The 27,922-nt window shown below is 39.1% G+C and overlaps 2 protein-coding genes across 2 annotated transcripts in view; both read right to left on the reverse strand.

Annotated features, from left to right (window-relative positions):
• Positions 1 to 27,922, reverse strand: part of NTNG1 (netrin G1) — a 361,173-nt gene that overhangs the window by 305,126 nt on the left and 28,125 nt on the right. The window lies entirely within an intron of this gene.
• On the reverse strand, positions 16,776 to 17,423 carry LOC128044472 (GTP-binding nuclear protein Ran-like). The gene has a single exon (XM_052636704.1). The coding sequence runs from the start codon at positions 17,421 to 17,423 to the stop codon at positions 16,776 to 16,778; it is 648 nt and encodes a 215-aa protein (XP_052492664.1).

Raw genomic sequence — 27,922 nt, forward strand, 5'->3', positions numbered from 1 at the left:
ACAAAACTGTACTTAAATAGAGCTTATTGAAACTGCATGAATAATACATATACATGTACATATTTATATGTTTGTGTGTGTGTGTGTGTGTATATATATATATATAAACTCTTCCAGAGAGAAAAATTATCTACCAAAAAAAATCCATAACCAATACTGATAAAATTTTTAATATAACTTCATTAGCAACAATAGATATATACTGTACCTAAAATGATAGAAAATATCCTTTAAAAATGGTCAGAAAAATAACTGTTAACGTGAAATTTCATCTCTAAGCACACCACTATTCTAAAGCTATAGAGAAAAGAACACAGAGGGTAAGAGAAATCAGTATTCACGGACTCTTGTTGAAAGAATTATTAAGGAAAATACTTCAGTTAAAAAGTAATAATAAATGCAGAAAGATGGAAGGATGCAAATATATAGAGAAAAGTGATCAAAAGAATTGGCAAACCTTCTTGTTAAGTTAAATTACTTGCAAAAACAAAGAAATACTATGTTCTGAAGAGCAGAATTCAAATTTTAGACAACAGTAGCAAGAAAATGGGGAATGGAAGGTCAGAGGGTGAGATTGATATTTTTCTCTCAAAAATAGTGTATACATATTCAATGATTTTAAATTTGGGTTGAAACTTCTGTAATTAGGATGTTTTAAATACATCTCCATGTATTATTATCATAATGTATTATTATCATAAGGCATTATTATAAGTTAACAAAGCCAACCTCAAGATATTATATGCTCTAAGATAAATTCTACTCATATGAAAAAGGGACAACCTTTTGAGACAGATAACAGACACTGTCACCTTAGAGAGGGGCAGGAAAAGTTCATGAAAGAAAACCAATTTATTTTTGATAGGAGAATTCAAGTGTCTCTTCACATCAACAAGATATGTGAAGAAGCAAAGAACTACTTGAACAACGGAAAACCAGTGGTCTTATTTCCTTTAACTTTAAAAAGGTTTGAAAAGTTGCCTCATCAAAGAGTATTCAAAAGACAATGAAATAAAAGATCAAAGCGTGGGCCAAGAAGGGAGAATAATATGACCAAAACTCTCCCCTGGACATTCAGTTCACTTCAATTCAGTCGCTCAGTCGTGTCCCACTCTTTGCTACCCCATGAATCGCAGCACGCCAGGCCTCCCTGTCCATCACCAACTCCCAGAGTTCACTCAGACTCACGTCTATTGAGTCAGTGACGCCATCCAGCCATCTCATCCTCTGTCGTCCCCTTCTCCTCCTGCCTCCAATCCCTCCCAGCATCAGAGTCTTTTCCAATGAGTCAACTCTTCGCATGAGGTGGCCAAAGTACTGGAGCTTCAGCTTCAGCATCATTCCTTCCAAAGAAATCCCAGGGCTGATTTCCTTCAGGATGGACTGGTTGGATCTCCTTGCAGTCCAAGGGACTCTCAAGAGTCTTCTCCAACACCACAGTTCAAAAGCATCAATTCTTCGGCGCTCAGCCTTCTTCAAGTCCAACTCTCACATCCATACATTACTACTGGAAAAACCATAGCCTTGACTAGACGGACCTTTGTTGGCAAAGTAATGTCTCTGCTTTTGAATATGCTATCTAGGTTGGTCATCACTTTTCTTCCAAGGAGTAAGTGTCTTTTAATTGCATGGCTGCAGTTACCATCTGCTGAAAGTGATTTTGGAGCCCAAAAAAATAAAGTCTGACACTGTTTCCACTGTTTCCCCATCTACTTTGCATGAAGTGATGGGACCAGATGCCATGACCTTCATTTTTTGAATGTTGAGCTTTAAGCCAACTTTATCACTCTCCTCTTTCACTTTCATCAAGAGGCTTTTTAGTTCCTCTTCACTTTCTGCCATAAGGGTGGTGTCATCTGCATATCTGAGGATATTGATATTTCTCCCAGCAATCTTGATTCCAGCTTGTGCTTCTTCCAGGCCAGCGTTTCTCATGATGTAATCTGTATATAAATTAAATAAGCAGGGTGACAATATACAGCCTTCACGTACTCCTTTTCCTATTTGGAACTAGTCTGTTGTTCCATATCCAGTTTTAACTGTTGCTTTCTGACCTGCATATAGGTTTCTCAAGAGGCAGGTCAGGTGGTCTGGTATTCCCATCTCTTTCAGAATTTTCCACACTTTATTGTGATCCACACAGTCGAAGGCTTTGACATAGTCAATAAAGCAGAAATAGATGTTTTTCTGGAACTCTCTTGCTTTTTCAATGATCGAGCAGACGGTGGCAATTTGATCTCTGGTTCCTCTGCCTTTTCTAAAACCAGCTTGAACATCAGGAAGTTCACGGTTCACGTATTGCTGAAGCCTGGCTTGGAGAATTTTGAGCATTACTTTACTGGCATGTGAGATGGGTGCAATTGTGTGGTAGTTTGAGCATTTGTTAGCATTGCCTTTCTTTGGAATTGGAATGAAAACTGACCTTTTCCAGTCCTGTGGCCACTGCTGAGTTTTCCAAATTTGTTGGCATATTGAGTGCAGCACTTTCACAGCATCATCTTTCAGGATTTGAAACAGCTCAACTGGAATTCCATCACCTCCACTAGCTTTGTTCGTAGTGATGCTTTCTAAGGCCCACTTGACTTCACATTCCAGGATGTCTGGCTCTAGATGAGTGATCACACTATCGTGATTATCTTGGTCATGAAGATCTTTTTTGTATAGTTCTTTTGTGTATTCTTGCCACCTCTTCTTAATATCTTCTGCTTCTGTTAAGTCCATACAGTTTCTGTCCTTTATCAAGCCCATCTTTGCGTGAAATGTTCCCTTGGTATCTCCAATTTTCTTAAAGAGATCTCTAGTCTTTCCCATTCTGTTCTTTTCCTCTATTTCTTTGCATTGATTGCTTAGGAAGGCTTTCTTATCTCTTGCTATTCTTTGGAACTCTGCATTCAGATGCTTATATCTTTCCTTTTCTCCTTTGCTTTTCGCTTCTCTTCTTTTCACAGCTATTTGTAAGGCCTCCTCAGACAGCCATTTTGCTTTTTTGCATTTCTTTTCCATGGGGATGGTCTTGATCCCTGTCTCCTGTACAATGTCACGAACCTCAGTCCATAGTTCATCAGGCACTCTATCTATCAGATCTAGGCCCTTAAATCTATTTCTCACTTCCACTGTATAATCATAAGGGATTTGATTTAGATCATACCTGAATGGTCTAGTGGTTTTCCCTACTTTCTTCAATTTAAGTCTGAATTTGGCAGTAAAGAGTTTGAGCCACAGTCAGTTCCTGGTGGTGTTTTTGCTGACTGTATAGAGCTTCTCCATCTTTGGCTGCAAAGAATATAATCAATCTGATTTCGGTGTTGACCATCTGGTGATGTCCATGTGTAGAATCTTCTCTTGTGTTGTTGAAAGAGGGTGTTTGCTATTCCAGTACATTTTCTTGGCAAAACTCTATTAGTCTTTGCCCTGCTTCATTCCACATTCCAAGGCCAAATTTGCCTGTTACTCCAGGTGTTTCTTGACTTCCTACTTCTGCATTCCAGTCCCCTATAATGAAAAGGACATCTTTCTTTGGTGTTAGTTCTAAAAGGTCTTGTAGGTCTTCATAGAACTGTTCAACTTCAGCTTCTTCAGTGTTACTGGTTGGGGCATAGATATTGAATGGTTTGCCTTGGAGACGAACAGAGATCATTCTGTCATTTTTGAGATTGCATCCAAGAACTGCATTTCGGACTCTTTTTTTGACCATGATGGCTACTCCATTTCTTCTAAGGGATTCCTGCCCACAGTAGTACATATAATGGTCATCTGATTTAAATTCACCCATTTCAGTCCATTTTAGTTGGCTGATTCCTAGAATGTCGACATTCACTCTTGCCATCTCCTGTTTGACCACTTCCAATTTGCCTTGATTCATGGACCTGACATTCCAGGTTCCTATGCAATATTGCTCTTTACAGCATCAGACCTTGCTTCTATCACCAGTCACATCCACAACTGGGTATTGTTTTTGCTTTGGACGTACCCATGTACCTTCTCCTAGTGATAGGAATCCCGAAAATAACCTCATCAAAATATTCTCAGAAAGAAACCAAAGACCAGAGTAAGATAATGTATTGTTCTAAATTTAACCATATAGCATATGATTAGCTGACACGCTACCAAGAAGTACCAGATTTCAAACTATGTTATTTTTAAAACTGGGGTTGCTGACATTATGTTTGTCACTCCTGCATTTACCTAGCACACAGTGGATTCTCAAAAAAAATGTTTATGAACGAATTAAAGTATAAAAGTATGAGTTAGTTAACAAAGAAGCCTATCCTATCACCTCTAGGAGATGAGTGAATAAAAGGAATGATTACGAAAACAGTGTCTGGGAATCTGATATGGTTACTCAAGCGTATATCTGACTAAAGAAGGAATGGATCCTATTACTTGTCATGTCAAGTATTCCAACAGGCGGGTGAAAAACCCCATGATTCCAGCAAGGTCAAACAGAAGGTGGTCCTGAAAGACTCTGGATTAAAGTACCATCATTTCACAGAGACCAAACAAACAAATCCTGGTTCAGAAGGCTATTGATGGATAAAATGGATTATTGTAAAGATATTGAGTAAGCAGAAGGATTTATTTCAAAAAGTGATAATAATGGACTTTGTGATACTCCATGGTGGCATCTACTGAAACAGTCACTTCATTCTATGGGGGCTGGAGTTGGGACTCTGAATTAATTATGGTAATTTTGAAGTATCTGTGCAAGAGGAGGACTGTGTGTATGAATAATTAAGTGTCTCTTAGTAACATTGTCTAAGGAATAAATCAGTTTAAAATTGGAAATCTGTGTCCTCTGGTAATTTGTTCTGAGCCTTCTTTCCTTCAAGATCTCTTTTCAAAATTAACACACCTAGAAGACATTCATTAAACGTTTGTTGAATGGATAAATTTTGATGTCACACTCATAATATATTTGGCATTACTATAAAGTAGTATCCAATGCATATTTTTCATAAAAAGTTGTTTTGCAATGACGATAGGACTGCAATGAAACTGAATTCTTGGGTAGAAGTTATAAATACAGTGAATTAGGGCTACACTTCACATATTCTAAAGTCTTGCCTTTGGGAAATGGTATAAACACAATATGCATAATATATGCCACACTACAAAATTAGGGACAGTTCAAAAAAGAAACAATAAAACTGGTGAAGAGGACTAAGTCCTACTACATGAGAATATAATAGCTTTCATATAAAAGGCTGGGGACATAACTGAAGGTAACAAAATTATATAGAGTAAATATAGTATTATTTTTTAAAAATCTTGAATTCTAAAATGAAAGTAAACCCTTTGAATCTTGAAAGAGTTTATATAACACCACATCAAGAGCATTGTTAACTTTCAAAGTGGGAAATTGTTTCTGTAACTTTTCCACTAAGTAATATTGACAGAAATATCAGCTCTTTTCACAAGGATTTAATAATAAACTCATACATAGGAGATGCATAGGAAGCATACAATATTTTGTATCACATTCCTAGTATCTTTATGTTAAAACTAGTTGTTCCTAGAATACAGCCCATTACTCCATTAACAGGGAGAGAATAAAGATTAAACACACCATGAGCCAGCTTAATGGTGGATTTGGAAAGCCTGAGTGTGATATCATGTCAAACAATTTCAGAGCTGAATGCCCCAGGAGAACAAAGAACAAGGATCTCATTTTGCATAATGAGAAAACTGAGGCCCAAAGAGATTAAGTATCTTGCCTGAGGTCATGCAAATTACAAAAGGCAGGGAGAGACCTGCTAGAATTAGATTCTCTGAGTTCCCAGTTCTAAATTCTTTCTATTATATGTGGCTCTCTCAAATGAACAGAAAGAGTGAAAAAGAAAAAAAAGCCAACAAGTAATGGACTTGAAGGCAAATGTTATTTGTCCATTAAATATAAGCATTAAAATCTTTGATTTCAAGTGATATAATTTTATTTAAACTCTGTATAATCAAACTAAAGCTTCCCTGGTGGCTCAGATGGTAAAGAATCTGCCTGCAATGCAGGAGATCTGGGTTCGATTCCTGGGCTGGGAAGATCCCCTGGAGAAGGGAATGGCTACCCACTCCAGTATTCTGGCCTGGAGAATTCCATGGACAGAAGAGTCCGGCAGGCTACAGCCCATGGAGTTGCAAAGAGTCAGACACGATGGAGTGACTTCCACTTTCATAATCAGACTAGAGTCTGGAAATCAGGAACATAATTTTAACTTACTATTACAGAAAATTTTAAGCATATATTTAAAAAGCAGACAATAGTATAATGAAACCTCCTTACACCTATCAACCACCTTCAACAATTATCTCACGGCCAATCTTGTTTTTTCTCTTCTCTACTTAATCTCTCCTCTTCTGACAGTACAATTTTGAAACTAATCCACGAGTACATTCACAGGCATATCAGCACATGTATCTAAATTTAACTACAATACCATTATCACACTTAAAGAATTATTAATGATTTTTAACATCACTTTAAGGCCAATGTTCAAATTTCCAATCGTTCCACAGATGTCATTTTTAGAATTTATTTGAATTAAGAATAATTTAAATTTTACTAGTTTATTAAAAACAAAGAATAACCAAATAAGCTGTAGTGATGAAAGTTACACTATAATCTACCTTTGATACCAACAGTGTATCACCATAGTGTGAAGAATGGGAAGAAATGTGTTTTATTTATAAGGGTCTGGGAATAAGATCATTATTTTTAAATAATCACATTTTAGTGTGACCCAATGTAATGCATAAAAAATATTTTAATAGATATGATTTTATGATTAAAAATGCAGTGGCCAACTTGAAGGCAATGTTTACACACTATGGTGCATCAAATTATCAATTATATCCATACCTCCTGGATATAACTGAGGATCCTGGGCAAGGCACCACACAGAGGAAATGAAACAGATCACACCCTGTCACTGCATACAAGCATATTATAAGAAGTCACAGAAGGAATTAGATAGGAAACACTGCAGGAGAAACTCTGTAGGAGAAAACCCTCAGTTCAGTTCAGTTCAGTTGCTCAGTCGTGTCCGACTCTTTGCGACCCCATGAATCGCAGCATGCCAGGCCTCCCTGTCCATCACCAACTCCCGGAGTTCACTCAGACTCACATCCATCGAGTCAGTGATGCCATCCAGCCATCTCATCCTCGGTCGTCCCCTTCTCCTCCTGCCCCTAGTCCCTCCCAGCATCAGAGTCTTTTCCAATGAGTCTACTCTTCGCATGAGGTGGCCAAAGTACTGGAGCTTCAGCTTCAGCATCATTCCTTCCAAAGAAATCGCAGGGCTGATCTCCTTCAGAATGGACTGCTTGGATCTCCTTGCAGTCCAAGGGACTCTCAAGGGTCTTCTCCAACACCACAGTTCAAAAGCATCAATTCTTCAGTGCTCAGCCTTCTTCAAGTCCAACTCTCACATTCATACATGACCACAGGAAAAAACATAGCCTTGACTAGACAGACCTTAGTCGGCAAAATAATGTCTCTGCTTTTGAATATGCTATCTAGGTTGGTCATAACTTTTCTTCCAAGGAGTAAGCATCTTTTAATTTCATGGCTGCAGTCACCATCTGCAGTGATTTTGGAGCCCCCCAAAATAGAATCTGACACTGTTTCCACTGTTTGCCCATCTATTTCCCATGAAGTTATGGGACCAGATGCCATGATCTTCGTTTTCTGAATGTTGAGCTTTAAGCCAACCTTTTCACTTTCCTCTTTCACTTTCATCAAGAGGCTCTTTAGTTCCTCTTCACTTTCTGCCATAAGGGTGGTGTCATCCGCATATCTGAGGTTATTGATATTTCTCCCAGCAATCTTGATTCCAGCTTGTGCTTCCTCCAGCCCAGCGTTTCTCATGATGTACTCTGCATGTAAGTTAAATAAGCAGGGTGACAATATACAGCCTTGACGTCCTCCTTTTCCTATTTGGAACCAGTCTGTTGTTCCATGTCCAGTTCTAACTGTTGCTTCCTGACCTGCATACAGATTTCTCAAGAGGCAGGTCAGGTGGTCTGGTATTCCCATCTCTTTCAGAATTTTCCACACTTTATTGTGATCCACACAGTCAAAGGCTTTGACATAGTCAATAAAGCAGAAATAGATGTTTTTCTGGAACTCTCTTGCTTTTTCCATGATCCAGCGGATGTTGGCAATTTGATCTCTGGTTCCTCTGCCTTTTCTAAAACCAGCTTGAACATCAGGAAGTTCACGGTTTACGTATTGCTGAAGCCTGGCTTGGAGAATTTTGAGCATTACTTTACTAGCATGTGAGGTGAGTGCAATTGTGCGGTAGTTTGAGCATTCTTTGGCATTGCCTTTCTTTGGGATTGGAATGAAAACTGACCATTTCCAGTCCTGTGGCCACTGCTGAGTTTTCCAAATTTGTTGGCATATTGAGTGCAGCACTTTCACAGCATCATCTTCAGGATTTGAAATAGCTCAAGTGGAATTCCATCATGTCCACTAGCTTTGTTCATAGTGATGCTTTCTAAGGCCCACTTGACATCACATTCTAGGATGTATGGCTCTAGGTGAGTGATCACACCATCGTGATTATACGGGTCACGAAGATCTTTTTTTGTACAGTTTTTTTGTGTATTCTTGCCACCTCTTCTTAATATCTTCTGCTTCTGTTAGGTCCATACCATTTCTGTCCTTTATTGAGCCCATCTTTGCATGAAATGTTCCCTTGACTGAGACTGAAATCAGAGGGTTGAAATTCCAGCCCGGGCTCAGGCAAAGCTGTTGAACTCTATGGGGGTCAGGCCCCTTATCAGTATAAAAAGGAGTAGCTAGGATGGCCTCTTAAGTTTTTCCATATCAAATAGCAGATGATTTTCAAATACTGTCTACCCATCCTTCCCTAGAGAAGGGGAAGGCAACCTACTCCAGTATTCTCGTCTGGAGAATCCCACAGACAGAAGAGCATGGCGGGCTACAGTCCATTGGGGTGCAAAGAGTTGGACATGACTGAGGCAACTTAGCCCACACCCATTCTTACGTATTATGCTGAACTTCAAAGATGGCATCATATTTTTAAACTGAGTGTCGAAAATCACTTCATCTATCCACATAGTTTCTGAAGAACAAAATCCAAGAATGACCACTATTGCAATTTCTCATTAGACTGTTTAGTGGTGGGGCTCTGCAAGTACGTAACTTGCTAAGGCAGAGGGTAGCATTTGGGAGTAGCAGTAAGCTAGCAGAGACCTACTTAGTTTCAGCATAGCTGACCACTGTAGCTAAGGGCTACAGAAGGAATCCCACATTTTTTGTATCATATATATGGGCATCACACAGATAAACTAGCACTTCTGTAGTTTGCCATACTTAACAAATGCTAATACAGCATGCCCAGTTAAAAACTGAGCTTCAGATCAACAATGAAAATTTTCATACTAAAATTATATGTGTAAAATGTTTACAGAAAAATATTCATTGTTTTCACGGAATTCAAACTTAACTGCTTTGTATTTTATCTGGCGACACTAGCTGCCTGACACATGCACACAGGAGTATTTATTTTCATGTTACATATGAAGAAACTGAGACTTAAACTACCCATTAATACAGAAAAAAATTACGGTTGCAGTGAAATTCAAATCCAAATCTGCACCGCTCTAAAGCACATGTTTCACTAAACTTTCATTTTCCCTAAGCACATATGGAAAACAGTGTAAATTTTCTTTGAATTTGTAGATAAACTATACAAATTTGAATATAAGTAGACCACAGCTTGCATAAGGACTATGTCTCAAAGTTTGTAAGGTAGCTATTTAGAATCTGGAAAGCATTTTTTCCTCACAGTAACTCTGACAAATGGTTATTAGTTTCCAGGTCAAACCATAAAAGTCTGTGTAACCTGTATTCCAGTTGAATCATCATATATTTAATTAAAAATACAATAGAAACTTTATGTTGTCATTGATAATCATTATGAAAGTAATAGGAAATATATTCTTATTTATTTTTTAATAGTGTTATAGGAAGTAAAGCAAATTGTATTGAGACTGAGGAGAGGATAATGGAAATATTAGAGACTTGACAGAGTCTTCTAGAAATTTTAAAACATGTTACAGAGTGATGCTATTGGTAGACTATTAAACATTTTAGATTTTCTTTTCTTGGCTACAGATGTTGGCTTGCATACGTGGACTTTGTATAACTGGGGCTGTCTCATGATTCACAAATGAAAAGACATGAGGAAAAGGAAGAAAAAACAAGAAAGCATACAAGTATTGACTTATGTGCCTGAGTTAACTGGGAAGAGTTTTAGGAGAAACTGGGGAAACTGACATGTATTTATTTTTCTGTAAGGAGACTCTGATTTAAGACAACAGTCTCCCCTTGTCTGTGGTTTTGTTTTCCAGTTTAGTTAACCATGGTCTGAAAATAATAATGAAAAATTCCAGAAATAAACAACTTATAAATTTTAAACTGCATGCTATTCTGAGCAGTCTGATGAAATCTCTTCCTCTTCCACTCCTTCCCATCTGGGATCCATAACCACTGACATCTGCTCCTGACAGCCAGCCATGGACATCATAATGGCTGGATGATCAAGGGTTACTTGAAGCAGATAGTCCTCTTTCTGACACATTGTCAGTGGCAGTCTAATGCTATGTCACAATGCCTACATCATTCACCCCACTTCATCTCATCACGGAGGCATTTTACCATCTCACATCATCACACAAAGGGTGAGTACAGTTCAATAAGATATTTTGAGAGCAAAATAGAGCACATTTACACAACTTTTATGATAGTATATTGTTATAATTATTCTATTATTATTGTTCTTTGTTATTACACCTAATTTATAAATTAAACTTTATCACAGGTATGTATGTATCAGAAAAAACAATATATGTGAGGGTTTGGTACTACCCCTGGTTTCAGGCATCCACTGGGCATCTTGGAAAGTATCCTCCTTAGGTATGTGTGGTTTACTATAATAACTGAGGAATGCTGAAAATAGGGGGAAAGATTTCAAGTGAGAGAATTCCTTGCACTGGTGACCACTTCACATAATCATCAAAGAATGCTTGGTTACTGCCTTGGAGAAGTTCAGTGTACAGTAGTGTACCAAACCATCAGCTGTGGGTAGAGGTACAGAGTAAGGGGACTAACCATCTCTGAGGTATGACTTCCAGGCTGAGTTTTGAAGAATGACAGGAGTTAGTTAACACGACAGGAGTTCTGGGTAGAGGAAGAAGTGTGTGCAAAAGCACAAATAACATAATGCATGATCCATTGACAACTTCAAGCAGTTTAGTACAGCTGGAAGTGATTTGTAAGAAAATAAATGTGTGCTTAGGTCTTCCCTTGCGGCTCAGTTGGTAAAGAATCCGCCTGCAATGTGTGCGTGATCCAGGTCTGCTGCAGCCAGAGCCCCTGACCCCATGTTAGGCCACTGTTGACCCATGCCTCCACAGGAGACAAACACTCAAAGGCAGGTCTGGCTCAGGTTCTGTGGGGTCTCTTCCTGGTGCACACAAGGTTTTGTCTGAGCCCTCTGAGCATCTCTGGCAGGTATGGAGTTTGATTCTAAATGCAATTTCACCACCCCTATTGTCTCCTTGGGGCTTCTCCTTTTCCCTTGGATGTGGGATATCTTTGTGTGGCGGGTTCCAACATTCTCCGGTCGATGGCTGTTCAGTAGTGAGTTGCAATTTTGGAATTCTTGTAGGAGGAGATGAGCACAATTAGACACCCCAAAATATGACTGGATATCAATGCCTATTCTGTCACAGGAAGCCCCTCAAATGTAATGGAATTAATACTCTTAAAAATGTCATTGATTTATATGCTACTAACCAAAATGAGATGACCAAGAATGGCTATTTTAAATTTAAATAAATGCTGCCTTAATGGAATAACTTACTCTTGATCCTCACATTTGTAATCAATAGGGAACTCTTCGGCTGCATCTGATTTTTCACATTTTTCAGCTAAGTCAGGAATCCTAATGCAAAAATCTAGCCTGTTATGTGGATTCGTGAACTGTCCAGAGGGTTCTGGGTCCATTAACCCTTGGATAGATTACCATGAGACACAAATATAATGTTTTTGTCTCCAACTGACACAGTCTTGCTCCAATATTATTCATGTGATTTTAAGAAAAACAGTTGCTGTTTTCTTTAGACTCACACCTGGAAATTAACAAAGAGAAAAGCATTTCTCATGATATTTACTCAAAATTCTAAATCAAAATTAATTACACATGCACTTTTAAAACTCTAGATCCTGGAGCTGGCATGGAGAGTAGAATTTATTCATTCAAAACCCCCGAGTGAATGTGCATAATAGGAGATATTACTTATGCAAAGTGTGAAGGGACTGAAAGATATGGGACTGAAGTGTGTAGACTTGTCAGTTAAATAAGAGGCGTATTATATGCTGTCCATGACTGAGACATCTAAGCATCTCAGCACCTTCTCTTACCACGCTGTAGTCAGCCAACATGATGCCAAGACTTTCATACCTAATGTGCTAAATACAGACCCACCAAATGCAACACATTCATTCACATCTATTGCTACATTCTAACCAGCATGAGACTGCTGATCAAAAAATTCACGCAGTATTTTTATAATTAACTGTCAAATAAAATGTTGGCAGCAATGCTGAGTGGCATATAGTGATTTAAAAACTAATGCCTATGTCACTCCATATTACATACAGAGGTAAATAATTGGACCAATCATAAATCAGTCTTCTGTACAATCATTTAGCATAAAACTCCAACAAATATTTTCAAGGAAATTTCTCTCCCTAGCCAAAGCTGCAACTGAACATTTTTACACCTAATGTGAAATATTAATGGCTCCCCTCCCCCTTCTCCTTTCTATTCACTCCTTCCTACTCCAACCCCAGCTATCCTTTCCCTGTAAAGGATAAAACAAAGTCATCCTGTCCTTGCTTCTGAATCATACATGTCCTTGCCAACACCTGAGGCAGTGAAAAAAAGATGAAGAAATGACAGTATCTGGTCTCAGTGTTTCTCACTACATTGTTGTGGAGATATTCAGTATTTCAGATGCTATGTTAACTCTTCATTGCCCTTCTGCAGCTCTAACAGGAACTATGCTCTGAACCCTCACCATTGTGTTTGATCTCTTCGGAACTAAAACCACAAAAGCTTATAGAGAGAACATCTCCTGTCCCCTTGAAAACCAGTGACTGAAGGTGAGCTATTCTGTTCTTTACATCAATCATTCATTCGTTCATCCAGAATGACTGCTATGCTAGAACTTAATTTTCAGGAATCCTGTGAGTCAGTTGTTAAATTCTTTGCAGCTTGAAATAAGTTCTGAGGTGAGAGTATGGAAATTCAAAAAAGCTACAATCAGTCCCCAACCCTACCCCAAAGTGGTGGTTAAATATTTATCAAAATGCCACTACATTTATTCATAAAATATTAAGTATTTACCATGTGCCATGTACTTTGTGGGTTGTAAGACAGAGCTATGAATAACAAAAATTATTTAATACTAGTTGGAAAGATAAGCAATAAATAAATATATACATATATATGTGTGTATATATATATTTTAAACTACAGAGAGTGATCAACAAAATGAAGAAAAGAAGTAAGTGTTATGACTAAGAATAAAGTACAGAATGAGGTTTCCTGTAGAGGCAGCAGGGTCTAGTGGTTGAAAGAGCTGTATCTGCAATAAGACAATCTTGAAGTATAATTCTGAACTCTAGTACATGGTATGTATTATACAGCACAAGGTAGTACGACTTTGGGAGCATCATATAATTACCTATAAAATAAGAATGATAATAGAACCTCTTTCACTGGACATTTTTAAAAATAATCCAGATACAATGATTAGCTCTAAGGTCTGAAAAGTGTTTTAAGCTAACTCAAAAGAATATTAGCTATAATCATTATTATCATTATTATTAAAGTGGTAGCATTTAATACGAAACATAGAATATGTCAAATGTGAGCCTAATGAACCAAAGAAAGAGATTTCCAGGCAGAAGAAAGTATAAGCGCAAAGTCCTTAAGATGCAAACATGATTGGGTTGATCCAAGAGCTATCAAAGGCCTGAGTGACCAGAGACAAGTACATGAAGAAAAAGGTGGCATGCCTTTTCATCGAGACAGCTGGAAAGACAGATTTTGCAAGGCCTCTTCAGCTTTTGGGAGTCATCTACATTGTATTGTACATGCAATTGTACGGATGTGTGGTAGTCGCTCAGTCGTGTCCCACTCTTTGCAACTCCATGGACTACAGCTCATCAGGCTCCTCTGTCCATGGAATTCTCCAGGCAAGAATGCTGGAGTGGGCTGCTATTCCCTTCTCCAGGGGATCTTCCCAAGCCAGGGATTGAATTCTGGTCTCCTGCATTATAGTCAGATTCTTTACCATCTGAGCCACCAGGGAAGCCCATACAAGCAATTGGAAGCCTCCAAAGAGATTTAAACAGAGTGATATGAGCAAATTTATAGTATTAATACCTCTTTTCTTGCAGCGTGGTGGTAAAAAGGTTAGAAGAGGCGAAAGTGGGTACAGAAAGATCGGATAAGAGTTTAATGCAATAATTCAGATGAGAAATTATTTGCATGAGTGGGTGGCAAAGAAAGTAAGGGAACAGATGTGAGATATATTTTGGAGGCAGAATCAATAGAATTTGGTCACGAACTGGATAAGGGTGTGGCAGACTGCATTTTTCAAGGATGAACACAAAAACATTTTATAGCACAAATTCTTCTACACTGTGACCCTGAAAGTCCTCCATCAATAAGTAGAATCTAACTTTGCTCCTGTTAAACCAGGGCCTGATTGTGACTGCTGCAACCAAACGAAGCACAGTGCAAACAATCCTACTTAGCCTTCCAAGGCTAAGTTATAGAGACAGTGCAGTTTCCAACTTCTACTGGGTTAAACAGTGTCCCACGAAATGTCAGAAAGTGGCCTTGTTTAGAAGTAGGGGCTCTGTAGCTGCAACTAGTCAAATTAAGGACATGGTAGATCGGAGTGGACCCTAATTTCAGTATAACTCACGTCCTTATAAAAGGAGCAGAGGACATACAGATACCGAGGAAAGTAGGCCATGTGAAAACAGAGGCAGAAATTAGAGGGATGCAGCTGAAAGACAGGGAATGTGAAAGACTGTTGACAACCTCCAGAAGGTTCCTAGAGCCTTCAGAAGCAGTATGGCCGTGCCAACACCTTTATTTCAGACTTCCAGGCTCCAGAACTGTGAGATAATGAATTTCTGTTTTCAGCCACCCAGTTTGGGCATATTGTTACAGCAGCAACAGGAAACAAATACACACTTTGTATGCTATGACACTTGAAGCGTCTGAGTTTCAATGTAGTAAATTCAGCTACTCTGAGTCCATCACACAGTGAGAAAGCCCAGGCCACACAGAGAGACCACATGAAGTACTTCACCAAACATCCAAGCTGAGGTTGGACTACTGATAGTCAGCATCAACTGCCAGACACACGAATGAAGACGTCTTGAGATAATTCTGGTTCCAGCTATCAAAATGACCCCCCTAGCTGCTGAGTTCTACCAACTCAGATCCTAGAAATTTTAGAACAGAAACAAGCCATCTTTATCATACTTTGTCTAAATCCCTGATCCACAGAATCTGCACACATAATAAAAAGATAATTTGTGCTACTAAATCATGAGGCGGTTGCTTATGCAAAAATAGCAAGTAAAATAGAAATATAGTACCAGAATGGAGTTCAGACATATCAAAAGCCTAAAACATGTGGCACTGGCTTTGGAATTGGACCATGGGAAAAAGCTCGAAGGAACTTAAAAAGACAGGTGATGAAGGTAAGTGAAACCCAGAAAATCCAGTGAAGACAGTCAGTGAAAGCTAGAAAGGCCTTTAAGGAGACTTCAGTGAAAGATTGGATGAAAAGGAAGAAACTGTTATTGGAAGCTAGGAAAAAAGAGAAAAAAAACTGGCCTTTGCTATACAGTGGCAGAAAGCTTGGCAACCCTATGGCTGCATTTACATAGAAAATAAAAAATATGCTTAATAAACTGGCAGATTTGGCTAAGGACATTTCTTAGAATACTAAAAGTGCTAATCTGTTTCTTTTAGCCATGTGTAAAGAGGTAGATATAAAGAAAAAGGAACCATTTAGCTTTTAAGTAAACTTGAACGGAAATATAAAAGGTCTTTCTGGGCTTTTTAAAAAGATTGTTCATTCAGTATTTCTCCACAGAAGATCTCAAAGTGAGATAGGGCTTCAATGCAAAGATCAAATCCTAGCTTGTTAGGAAAATGTCTCCAACATTAAGATGAAGAAAAGACAGCGACTGTAAAATCTTTCATTAAAACTTCAGGAAGATTTAAGATGGTACCTCATAAACCTTTCAGATACAAACAAGGCCTTCTGGATTTAAGGGCATGCCTTTTTATTTATTTATTTTTTAATTTGAAATACAACTTTATTCTGATTCTAAACAAAAAGGAATGGGAATGACAGTAACTAACAAGATTCCACCTCTCAATATTGTCATGTGACTATAGCAGTCTTATATTTGAAACTCAAGGAGGAAACAGCTGTGTTCCAAAACACCTAAATATGCAGGTCCAAAAAATGAAGGTATTTTTTTTTAACTGCCACATTCACTCCAAAGCCCATCCATCTCCTTCAGCATCCAAAGATTAAGCACACGTTCTGCTTAGCTATATAATAAAGTGGCAAACACACTGCACCACTGACGTCACAGGACAGTTGCCTATAAAACTAGACTTCTGACGCTGGGCCCCAGCTTCACTTTCTCACAGGTCATCATCTTCATCCAGGAGAGCAGTTGTCTGAGCAACCTCTAAATTGTGCTCGTACTGTGCTGCCAAGGCTGGGTCCATGACCACCTCTGGCGGGGCAAGAGCAGGCATGGAGACAAACTCCAAGTTAGGGTCTCCAATCAGTTTTCTAGCAAGCCAGAGGAAGGGCTTTTCAAAGTTGTAGTTACTTTTGGCAGAAATGTCATAGTACTGAAGATTCTTCTTTCGGTGGAAGACAATTGACTTTGCCTTAACCTTTCTGTCCTTAATATCCACTTTGTTGCCACACAACACAATTGGGATGCTCTCACACACTCGTACCAGATCTCTATGCCAGTTAGGCACATTCTTGTAAGTAACTCTTGATGCTACGTCAAACATTATAATGGCACACTGAGCTTGTATATAATAACCATCTCTCAGTCCACCAAATTTCTCCTGACCAGCTGTATCCCATACATTGAACTTAATAGGTCCTCTGTTGGTATGGAACCCAAGAGGATGGACCTCAACACCCAACGTAGCTACATACTTCTCAAATTCACCAGTCAGATGATGCTTCACGAATGTTGTTTTTCCAGTACCACCATCACCAATCAAAACAAGTCTGAACTGAACTTCGGGTTCTCCTTGGGCAGCCATCGCAATGTTACTCAGCTCGTGTCCCGGGGCCCTCACGGCCTCTGCGGCAGGGGAGAGAGGCGAACTCTCCGCCCAGAGGACTCGCTAAACCGCCTCCTCATGGCCGCCTCCCGCCGCTGCCTGGACCCCCAACACCCGCCCCCGTCCCAGCCCCACGGCCTCCGCCCCGGCCCCAGGGCATGCCTTTTTAAACAATGGGCACCCAGACTCTTAAGGGTTTTGTCCTACAGATACCGAAGAGATTTCAGGGGGTGTCTTTTGTCTAATGTGGTTTGATATACAGGAAGCCCAAAAGCATTAAAGATAACTGCATCACCTTGGACCTAAAGGGCTGGAGATAGACAATAAAATGAAGGGGGTAGGGTCTTTGGACCTATGACCTACTTTGGGCAAGAAGCAGTAAGAGAAAACTTGCATGCTAAGACACCTCAGTTGTGTCCGATTCTTTGCGACCCTATGGACTGTAGCCCACTAGGCTCCTCTGTCCATGGGATTCTCCAACCGGAGTGGGTTGCCATGTCCTCCTCAGGGGATCTTTCTGACCCAGCAATCGAATCCGTATCCTGTCTCCTGCATTGGCAGCTGGGTTCTTTACGACTAGCACTGCCTAGTCAGCTGCAAATGTGGGTTATTTCTTATGGAAAAGACAGAATAACAACACACGGAGTGAAGCCAAACACTAGGAAAGGTAGATTTTACAGCTAGAGAAAACAACTACTTAGACAGATAGGAGCTCCTATCAAGAAAACAACAAGATGCGCCCAACTGAATTTCAGAACCATCATTGAATGGTGACAGCTTGTGTGCCTCTCATTCTCTGCACCCCCACCTTTTTAAATGGGAATGCTTGTAGTGGTTATCCTATGCTTGACCCCCATTGCATGTTGGTCATAAGGGAGAAAGAGAGAAAGTTAATTGGAATCTTTTACCCATAGCTCTTCAGAGATTGAGGAGAAACATGCTAGAAGAACCACACCCACAGATCCTCCTTGGCACCTGGATCTGATCTGGATGACAACATCACAGATTTCAAGCAATAAGATGAGACTTTGGGAATTTTGAGGGAGGTATCTGGTGTTTTTTTGCATGTGGAAAGGATGTGAATAGTTGTGGACAGAAGGTGAACAGGGATTGATAGCCTTTACCAAAGATGGGTACTACAATATCTTTCCCATACAGATACTTCTTCACTTTGTGCCACTGAGTTTTCAGGTAGTTTGTTATACAGCAATAGTAATCCGATCATAAGGATGAGAGTAAAACCGGATCAAGGATGACTACTAGATTTTGGCTTAGTCAAATGGGAAAAGGTAATACCACTTGCTGAGATGATCAGTAAGTTTCAGGGGGGGTGGGGGTGGGGAGAGGTGAGGAAGATTGGAAATTACAGCTGTCTTTTGGCCATGCCATGTTATTTTTGGAAAGTGTATGAGACATTCACATGTAATCTCTTCAGTTCATTCAGGATTCCAAAACCACCATAAGACTTCTATAATGGAAATAGCTCAGCAGCGACTTTTTTTATATATAAAGCATGGCATTATGAGCCCATTATGACATTTAAGAAAACAAAAGACTAATGTCCTCCAAATGGTATAATCACCCAAAACTGATACAACTAAACATAACTACCCCAAATTTTTAATATTAATATTTGTTACTTTGAAAGGTCACCATGTGGTCCTAATTAAATAAGTGAAAAGGAACTTTATTATTTTAAAAAAGTGAATGCTCGAAGCAAAAAAAATTTCTTTAAACAACCACTCCTGCAATAAAAACAGAATTTGAAGTTGACCTAACTGGTTGCTGACTTTTTTGGTCATTGGCCAAAAATCAAATCTTGGATTGAATTCCAGAGTCAGTATGATGCAAATGAGAACTATTTAAAAAATGGTGTTCCTTTAGGGGATGCCAAAAACCCTTAAACATTGCAGTAGGCCAGAGTTGGCCATAAAGAGGTAATAGCTTTGCATCACAGCATTAATCACAGGAACCAGACAAGAATAAACAGCAGTTGTATGGGGGAGTGTCCCATGAACAAGGATAATAAATGTTTGTGATGTCCTCCTTCCACGAATGAACTTAAAGCCTTTGGGAGATACAAAAAAGTAGAGCAAAAGAATCGATTCAATCTTCTGTTACCTGTGTTGATGAAACAACGTGCAATTTGCATAAAATCTCTACTGGAGACAAACCATCCCAGCCTGCCAGACACCATGTTTCTAGTTACAATGTCACCTTAATAACAAAGGTATTCTATCCATTTTGGATGCTGTGATTGATCCATGACCACTAGATTCAATGCAGCCTTCAATAGAATACCATCATTTATTCAGGGGCAACCGAACTGCAACAAATCAGCAGGCAGAAGAATCATCTTTGACTCTTCTGCTCCCTTTTCTCTTGAGAAGGATAAAGAGGGCTGCTATCTGCATGATGTCCTGTTTTTCCTTTGTCAATGCACCAGCGGTTCAAATTGAACACATGACTGCAGATCAGAGCCTCCTGTACAGCTTCATTCCTCAGAATCCCAGAGAATTTCTAGAGGACATAAATAAAGCCCTACAACACCAGTGACAGGAACTGGCAAGTGCTGGGAAGTTCACTATGACCTTGGGGAATTGAGACTACAGACCAAGAAAAGAAGGATTTTTAAAAATTTTTCTTGTACTTACCAGAACTCGAGACCAACACAGACATCTACTCACTTAGTAGAACATCAGTGAGTACGTTTTTTATAATGATGGGGCTATAGCTTGCCTGAAAGTATAGTCTTAATTGGTCACTGCTTCTGAAGAGAAAATAAAAAGCAAAATTTCATCACATGGATTTGACCACCAAAACGGGAGGGATTTATTACCAGCAGTATCTTCTAATTTGTGGCATGTTTCTGTTGCTAGGAAATTTCTCTAAAATGAGATTTAGGGAGATGTACTTGTGCCTATACTTTTTTTCCACCCCCACCTCCTTCCCATTCCTAACATAAGATATGGATCATAAATAAATGTCTCATTTTGCATTTCAATAAAATATATTTATGTATTCAGATCTTTCATCAAATGTTAAAGCTTCAAATATTTTAAACAGAAAAGGGAAAATGGATATTGGTTTGGAGATTTTAGGAGTGTTTAGGGTGTGAGTTTTTTTTTTTAAGCAAAACTACAAATGATGCAGGACAAAATCTAGGACAGCAATCAGCATAATTCCTCTAATTATTTTTATTAATATAAAAATTGGGAGAACATGCAGAATTCTCCAGTATTTTTTCACCTTAAGGAGACAACCAGAATGAGATGCAAATCAGTGCTCTTATTTAATGAATAATGCAAATGAATGTTCTGCATATAGCAAGTCAGTCTGCAGGATTCTCTCTGCCTCACCTCACATTTCTTGTGGATTTAAGCATCCTGTGTCACAAGAAATTATAGAAAGGGATTGCAAAGTAATGACAGAGATTTGGAGCCCCAAGTCAGTGTAGACAAGGACATTAAGAGGCATGGTATGGCAAGGGAGGGAACTGACATCTCATTAAAATGAAAATGCTGCTATTTTCCTTCACCTAGTTAATGAAGTGGTATGACACCGTCATCTGTGATTATTTGTGCGGCCATTCCTTAAATGAATCCTCAACAAGCCCTTTTTGGAAGGGCTCTGGAAAACTTTAAAAAGTCATCTTTCTTCCAACCGCCAGTGAAGAAAAAAGAAGAAAAAACTACAGAGGTGTATTTTACTTTCCCTTTCACACAAGTTAAAGTGAAAGTGAAGTCGCTCAGTTGTGTCCGACTCTTTGTGACCCCATGGACTGTAGCCTGCCAGCCTCCTCCGTCCATGGGATTTTCCAGGCAAGAGTATTGGAGTGGGTGGCCATTTCCTTCTCCAGGGGATATTCCCGACCCAGGGATTGAACCTGGGTCTCCTGCATTGCAAGCAGATGCTTTACTGTCTGAGCCACCAGGGAAGTTAACCAATACTTAATTTCAGAAGTATAACAGAATCCACTTAAACTGTGTACCTTATACAACTTCCTAGCAACTTAATTAATTCCCCAAATTACAACTGAAAACAAACCCTCATTTACTCAACACATAATTGATGTTAACCATGGGTGGGCTCACAGTTACTTTTCAGTCATGGGTTATTTCACTGAAACGAGTTTCTGATTTAGAATTCGCTGCCGTGTCTCTACTTTTCTAAGAAACCAGTTCTGAATACAGAATTATTTTTCTGTATGACATAACTATACTTGCCTCATGTTTTTTGTTGGATCCCTTTCTCTGCCAGTCCCAGATTTTAATCGATCTTATAGAGTACTCAACTAATCTGATCCAAGTGTGATCAGCTGAGCAGCCACCTCCTGGAGGGGCATCTGCAGTGTGGTCTGCGGACCATTTGTTTCTAGCCATCTTTAGGGGGACTTCAAAATACAAAAATGAACCAAAACCAAGCAACAATGCTAAAACCTTTTTGATGAAAATTATTTGAAATATGTTGTAAATTTCACGCCATAAAAAATACACAGCATTGACCATACAATATCCCAATATCCTAATAAGGACAATGACCAAATATATCCATTGTCATACCAGGCAATGATCGGCTCACTTACGCATGAGTTTGAACAAGCTCCCAGAGATGGTGAAGGACAGGGAAGTTCGGCATGCTGCAGTCCATGGGGTCACAAAGAGTTGGACACAAATGAGCAACTGAACAACATGCATTTTAGTTCTGTGGTTTTTTCCTCTAAGTTTGAGTTTTGGAGAAAATACCCAGATAACAAAGTTGCTAAGAACTGGTATGTTAAATACACATAAGATTCTGATGTTAAAATGTTAAATGTTAAAAAATAAAGAAAATCACTTCAGAAAAGGAATTTTATACTCTGAAAACCCAGAGTACATTTTCATTTAATTCTTAGGATTGTTTTTTAATCCTACAACACTGTTTTGCACACTATGAAATGATTAGTGAGTCATAAAACAAGTTTTGTAAGTCTAGATCAGAATTTTAAAAACTGAAACATAAAGGGAAATATAAAATTGCTTTGCATATAGTATATATTTTAGTTTAATGCATATTTATATGTGTTTACTGTTTCTTGCTGTAAAATGCATTACCACTAATTTTAGATTTCAAAAAAACTGAAAGCTTATGCTCCAAGGCCCTTCATCAAATCATGTAACATTCACATTGACATTGGGAAGGAGCACAGAGAAACCAGACCAGCTTAATTATTATGCCTACTAAGTTAAAGGGTTGACTAAGTCTTCATTACCAGTATAAAACACAAGCTTCGTGAAATTCACAACCATATAGAAATGCAAATACATTTTCATTTCTTAATGGGCTCTTCAAAGAGAAGTATACATTTTAATATAATTCCTATATTATTACCAAGGGTATATATCAATCCTTATTCTTGTCTTTAAGCAGGAAAATGTAAAGCACTCTCTGGAGTGTAGGTGGAAAGAATTACAAAGAACCTTAAGTTAACTGGGCAAATATAAGGCTCCTGTGTGGATACTGGAATCTCAAAGTGGAGCCTTTGCATTCTTGCCTGTGGGACAGTCAGTGCCTGAGGTGCTACTTCCTAAAGCCAAACTAGATTTACTTCCTCACAGTGCTTCTAATCAGAAACCCTTGAAAAGAAAACCGAGATAAACAAATAGAAAAGTAAGTAGGGCCTGAGAGAAATGAAGATAATTTAGGAAACAGAAAAGAACACCAGTTCATCTACTGAGAATATCAAGGATGCTTTTATTCATAAAACAAGAACAGAATATTTTCAGTTAAAAAAAAATCAAAAAGCAATCAAAACAATTTGTTATTGCCAATATTTTTTAAAAAATTAATTAAAAATCAACATCTGGAAAAATATCACAGAACAAAAAGCTAAAATAATAAAGTACATGTTTTAAAAATAAAAAGTGAAACGTGAAAGTGAAGTCGCTCAGTCATGTTCGACTCTTTGCAACCACATGGACTGTAGCCTGCCAGGCTCTTCTGTCCATGGGATTTTCCAGGCAAGAGTACTGGAGTGGGTTGCCATTTCCTTCTCCAGGGCATCTTCCTGACCCAGGGATTGAACCTGGGTCTCCCACATTGCAGGCAGACGCTTTACATCTGGGCCAACAGGGAAGCTCTAAAAAGATAAAAGATACATATAAAAGCAATTGATGTGGTTTAATTCCTGGAAGAATGAGTGAAAACAGGAAGGAGGAGTCACTAAAGAGATAATTGAGGAATCTTCCCCACAAGAAGGGAGTGAGTCTTTTGAATTGGAAGAATCCATCAAGTGCTCAGAACAACAGGTGAATAAAAGAACCATCTAGATAGATCATAAATTTTCAGAACACCAAGAATAGAACGAAAGTTCTGAAATCTCTCCAGAGTGTGGGTGTATTGTTGGTCCTACTTATTCACTGTCCCTCTTTATCCAGCCCATCACTCAGGGACCTTCGCTGGGACTCTTCCGTGTGGGGAGCATGGGGCTGGAGGAGGAAGAGCCATCAAGGGAATGTTTCCTGATCAATTGGTGTCAGGTATGGACAAATGACTGTCTTGGAAAGTGAATGGAAATAACATAAGCAATGAAGTGTCAACATTTGGTCCTACCACAGCTCCTCTCTCTTGAGAGGTGAGCATTACCAGATAGGAGCTACTCCTTTAGTTTACTTAAGAAGACTTAAGAGGCCAAGTTAGTAGGAAAAAGTAGGACATGATGGAGAGACTGAAGAGCAGCAGCAGCATAAGAAATAAGGCAAGTAAAAACTCATAAGAAAGAAACAGGCTACTTATGAATTAAAGTAAAACACAGTATGATTTTCATAATTGAGCGTTAAAGAAAGAATTTATCTGCTATGACACAGATCATTCTCCTTCAAGTGACGCACAGATCATGACCTATGGAGAAGAAAATAAAATTACAGCTCTCTACTTGACCTGGCATTGAAAATATTTGCATAATCATAATAATGTAAAATTTGCTTACCAGCTTTCAACTTAAACAGTCAACCTAAAAATAAAGCACAGAAGCTTGTTTATATTTGCAAGGCAGAATGAAAATGTCTGCATTGCCAACTAGGTCTCCAGTCCCACTCAGCTTCAGAGGGTACAAAATTGTGGTTCTGAAAGTTGACTAACCAATAATATATTATTTTTTAAAGTACACCATGAGTGATTGAGTGTGCATGCTCAGTCATATCCAACTCTTTGCAACCCCATGGACTTTAGCCCACCAGGCTCCTCTATCCATGGAATTTTCCAGGCAAGAATACTGGAGTGGTTTGCCATTTCTGTTCCAGGGGATCTTCACGATCTAGGGATCGAACCTGTGTCTCCTGAACTGGCAGTGTATTCTTTATCAACTGAGCCACCAGGAAAATCCAACTATGTATGAATATAAATAATTACCTAAATGTCAAAATATGGAAAGAAGGGAGGGAAAATGGCAAATTTTATAACTGAGCTACAATACCAACTTTAAATCAGAACCAACTGATATTGCCTAAAATTGATAAGTCAAATAAATAAAACTATTATTATATCTAGAGCTTTGGAGAAAGCTACTGGAAGTAAAGCACAGGTTGTTTTAAAGTTGCCTCTTGGATGAGAAAAGAGAGAAGCAGAGCAGATTAGCTTTTCATCCCGTCGGTGCAATTTGTTAACACGTGCATTAATAGTTTGTTAAAAATGAAACAAAAAAGACAGGGATGAGGATAATAAAGTTCTGAATACTAGGGTAAAAAGTCATTGGAAGTTTAGGGGCATAGAAGAGACATAATAAAAGCAAGGCTTAGAACCATTAAAATGGCAACCATCATGAACAGAGGTGAGACTGAGGAAGAAAACGTAGGATACTGCCTTAGACAAGAGGTTCTCAACTGAGGCAATTTTGCCCCAGGAACATTTGACAATGTCAGGAGATATTTTTGTTTGTCACAGACTGGAGGTGTGTGCTACTGGCATTTAGGAAACAGAGACCAGGGATGCTGCCCAACATCCTATAATGTACAAAACAGCTACCTACAATAAGGAACTATTCAGCCCAAAACATCACATGTGCTAAGGTTGAGAAACTCTGCTTTAGACTGTGTGCATTTGTTCAAATTAGAGGTAAAAAGGCACCAAACAAAGCAAATGGCAATAAGGACTGGATGAAAGAACCAGTTAGGAGGAAATGGCAGCATTTTGGGTAACCTGGATATGGTAGATCAAAATTAGAAACCTTTGTAAATAGAGATTGTGAAAACGTATACTCTGTTTATCCATTTTAGTGAATTCCCTAATGCAATGCAGCACTGTATTTAACCTGCAAATTTTCAATATACCCCAATTCAGATAAGATCCTTAAACCTTACAATAAGATCACATATAGTTCATTCATGTCAGTTAATGCACATAATGGTGACATTAAGATCTTTACTTTGATAAACAAATCAGTATGGATCTTCTGCAATTTACAATGAGGTTATGTCCTCGAGTACCTTTGCCCAGGAAATCCCATCGACAGAAGAGCCTGGCAGACTACAGTCCATTGGGGTCACGAAAAGGTCAGACATGGCTTAGTGACTAAACAACAACAACAAACTATGTCCTGATAAACCCACTGTAACCTGAAAATTAAGTTCAAAATGCATGTAACATACCTAACTTACATCAGAGCTTAGCCTGCTGCTGCTGCTTCTGCTAAGTCGCTTCAGTCGTGTCCGACTCTGTGCAACCCCATAGACGGCAGCCCACCAGGCTCCCCCGTCCCTGGGATTCTCCTGGCAAGAACACTGGAGTGGGTTGCCATTTCCTTCTCCAACACATGAACGTGAAAAGTCAAAGTGAAGTCGCTCAGTCATGTCCGACTCTTTGCAACCCCATGGACTGCAGCCCACCAGGCTCCTCCGTCCATGGGATTTTCCAGGCAAGAGTACTGGAGTGGGGTGCCATTGCCTTCTCCAGAGCTTAGCCTGCTGCTGCTGCTGCTGCTAAGTCGCTTCAGTGGTGTCCGACTCTGTGCGACCCCATAGACGGCAGCCCACCAGGCTCCCCGGTCCCTGGGATTCTCCAGGCAAGAACACTGGAGTGGGTTGAGCTTAGCCTAGCCTACCATAAATATGCTCAGAGAACTTACATTTAGCTTGTTGTTGCTGTTTAGTTGCTAAATTGTGTTCGACTCTTTCATGACCTCATGGACTGTAGGCCACAAGGCTCCTCTGTCCATGGAATTTCCCACGCAAGGATACTGGAGTGGGTTGCCATCTTCCTTCTCCAGGGGATCTTCCCAACCCAGGGATCGAATCCGTATCCCCTGCTTGGCAGGTGGATTCTTTACTGCTTAGCCACCTGGGAAGCCCTACATTTAGCCTACAGTTGGAGAAAATCATCTAACACAAGCCTATTTTATAATAAAATGTTGAATGTTTCATGTAACTTATTGAATACTGTACTGAAAGAGACAAACAGAATGGTTGTATGGATATGGGATGGTTACAAGTGTATCAGTTGTTCACCTTGTGATCATGTGGCTGACTGTAAGCTGTGGCTCCTGCCCCTGCCCAGCATCACAGGAGAGTTTCCTACCTCACATCACCAGCTGGGAAAGGAGAAAACTTCAAAATTTTAATTATGGCTTCTACTGAGTATATATTGCTTTTTTTTTAAATTGGCAGATAATTTACAATATTGTGATGACCTCTGCCATATATCAACAAGAATCAGCCATAGGCATACAGGTGTCCCCTCGCTCCTGAACCCCCCTCCCACCTCCCTCCCCACCCCATCTCTCCAGGTTGTCACAGAGCACCAGCTTTGGGTTCCCTGCATCATACATCAAACTCTCACTGGCTATCTATTTTACATATGGTAATATATATGTTTCAATACTATTCTCGCAAATCAAATCCCACCCTCTCCTCTTCCCACTGTGTCCAAAAGTCTTTTCTTTATGTGTGTGTTGCCTTTGCTGCCCTGCACATAGGCTCTTCAGTACGAGCTTTCTAGATCCCATATATATGCATTTATATATGATATTTGTCTTTCTCTTTCTGACTTACTTCAGTCTGTATAACAGGCTCGAGGTTCATCCACTTCATTAGAACTGACACAAATGCGTTCCTTGTTATAGCTAAGTAATATTCCATTCTTTATATGTATCACAACATGCTTATCCATTCACACGCCAATGGACATTTAGGTTGCTACCAGAGTATGTGTTGCTTTTGTACCACTGTAAATTGGAAAAATCTTTAAGTCGTTAAATCATAACCACGCTAAGCACAGGCAATCTTTGAATTCCTTAGTTGAGGATCCATACAACTGTGTTATTTATAAGGATTAATTCAGTGAAATTCTTTCTCCAAAACATCAGATACTTACAGTAAAAGCATGTTTTTCAAGTCGATGGAAATGCATAGTGATTTTTATCTTAATTGCAGAAAGAAATAACGTATACATCATATTTTTTACAGCACCTCCTTTATCAAAAGAGTTGTTGATAGCAGCTACATAAG

The sequence above is a fragment of the Budorcas taxicolor genome, chromosome 3, assembly GCF_023091745.1.
Source record: "Budorcas taxicolor isolate Tak-1 chromosome 3, Takin1.1, whole genome shotgun sequence".
NCBI classification, from domain to species: Eukaryota; Metazoa; Chordata; class Mammalia; order Artiodactyla; family Bovidae; genus Budorcas; species Budorcas taxicolor.

Excerpts from the sequence above, each read along its gene's own strand:
- LOC128044472 (XM_052636704.1), bottom strand. The coding sequence starts at position 17,423 with ATGGCTGCCCAAGGAGAACCCGAAGTTCAGTTCAGACTTGTTTTGATT.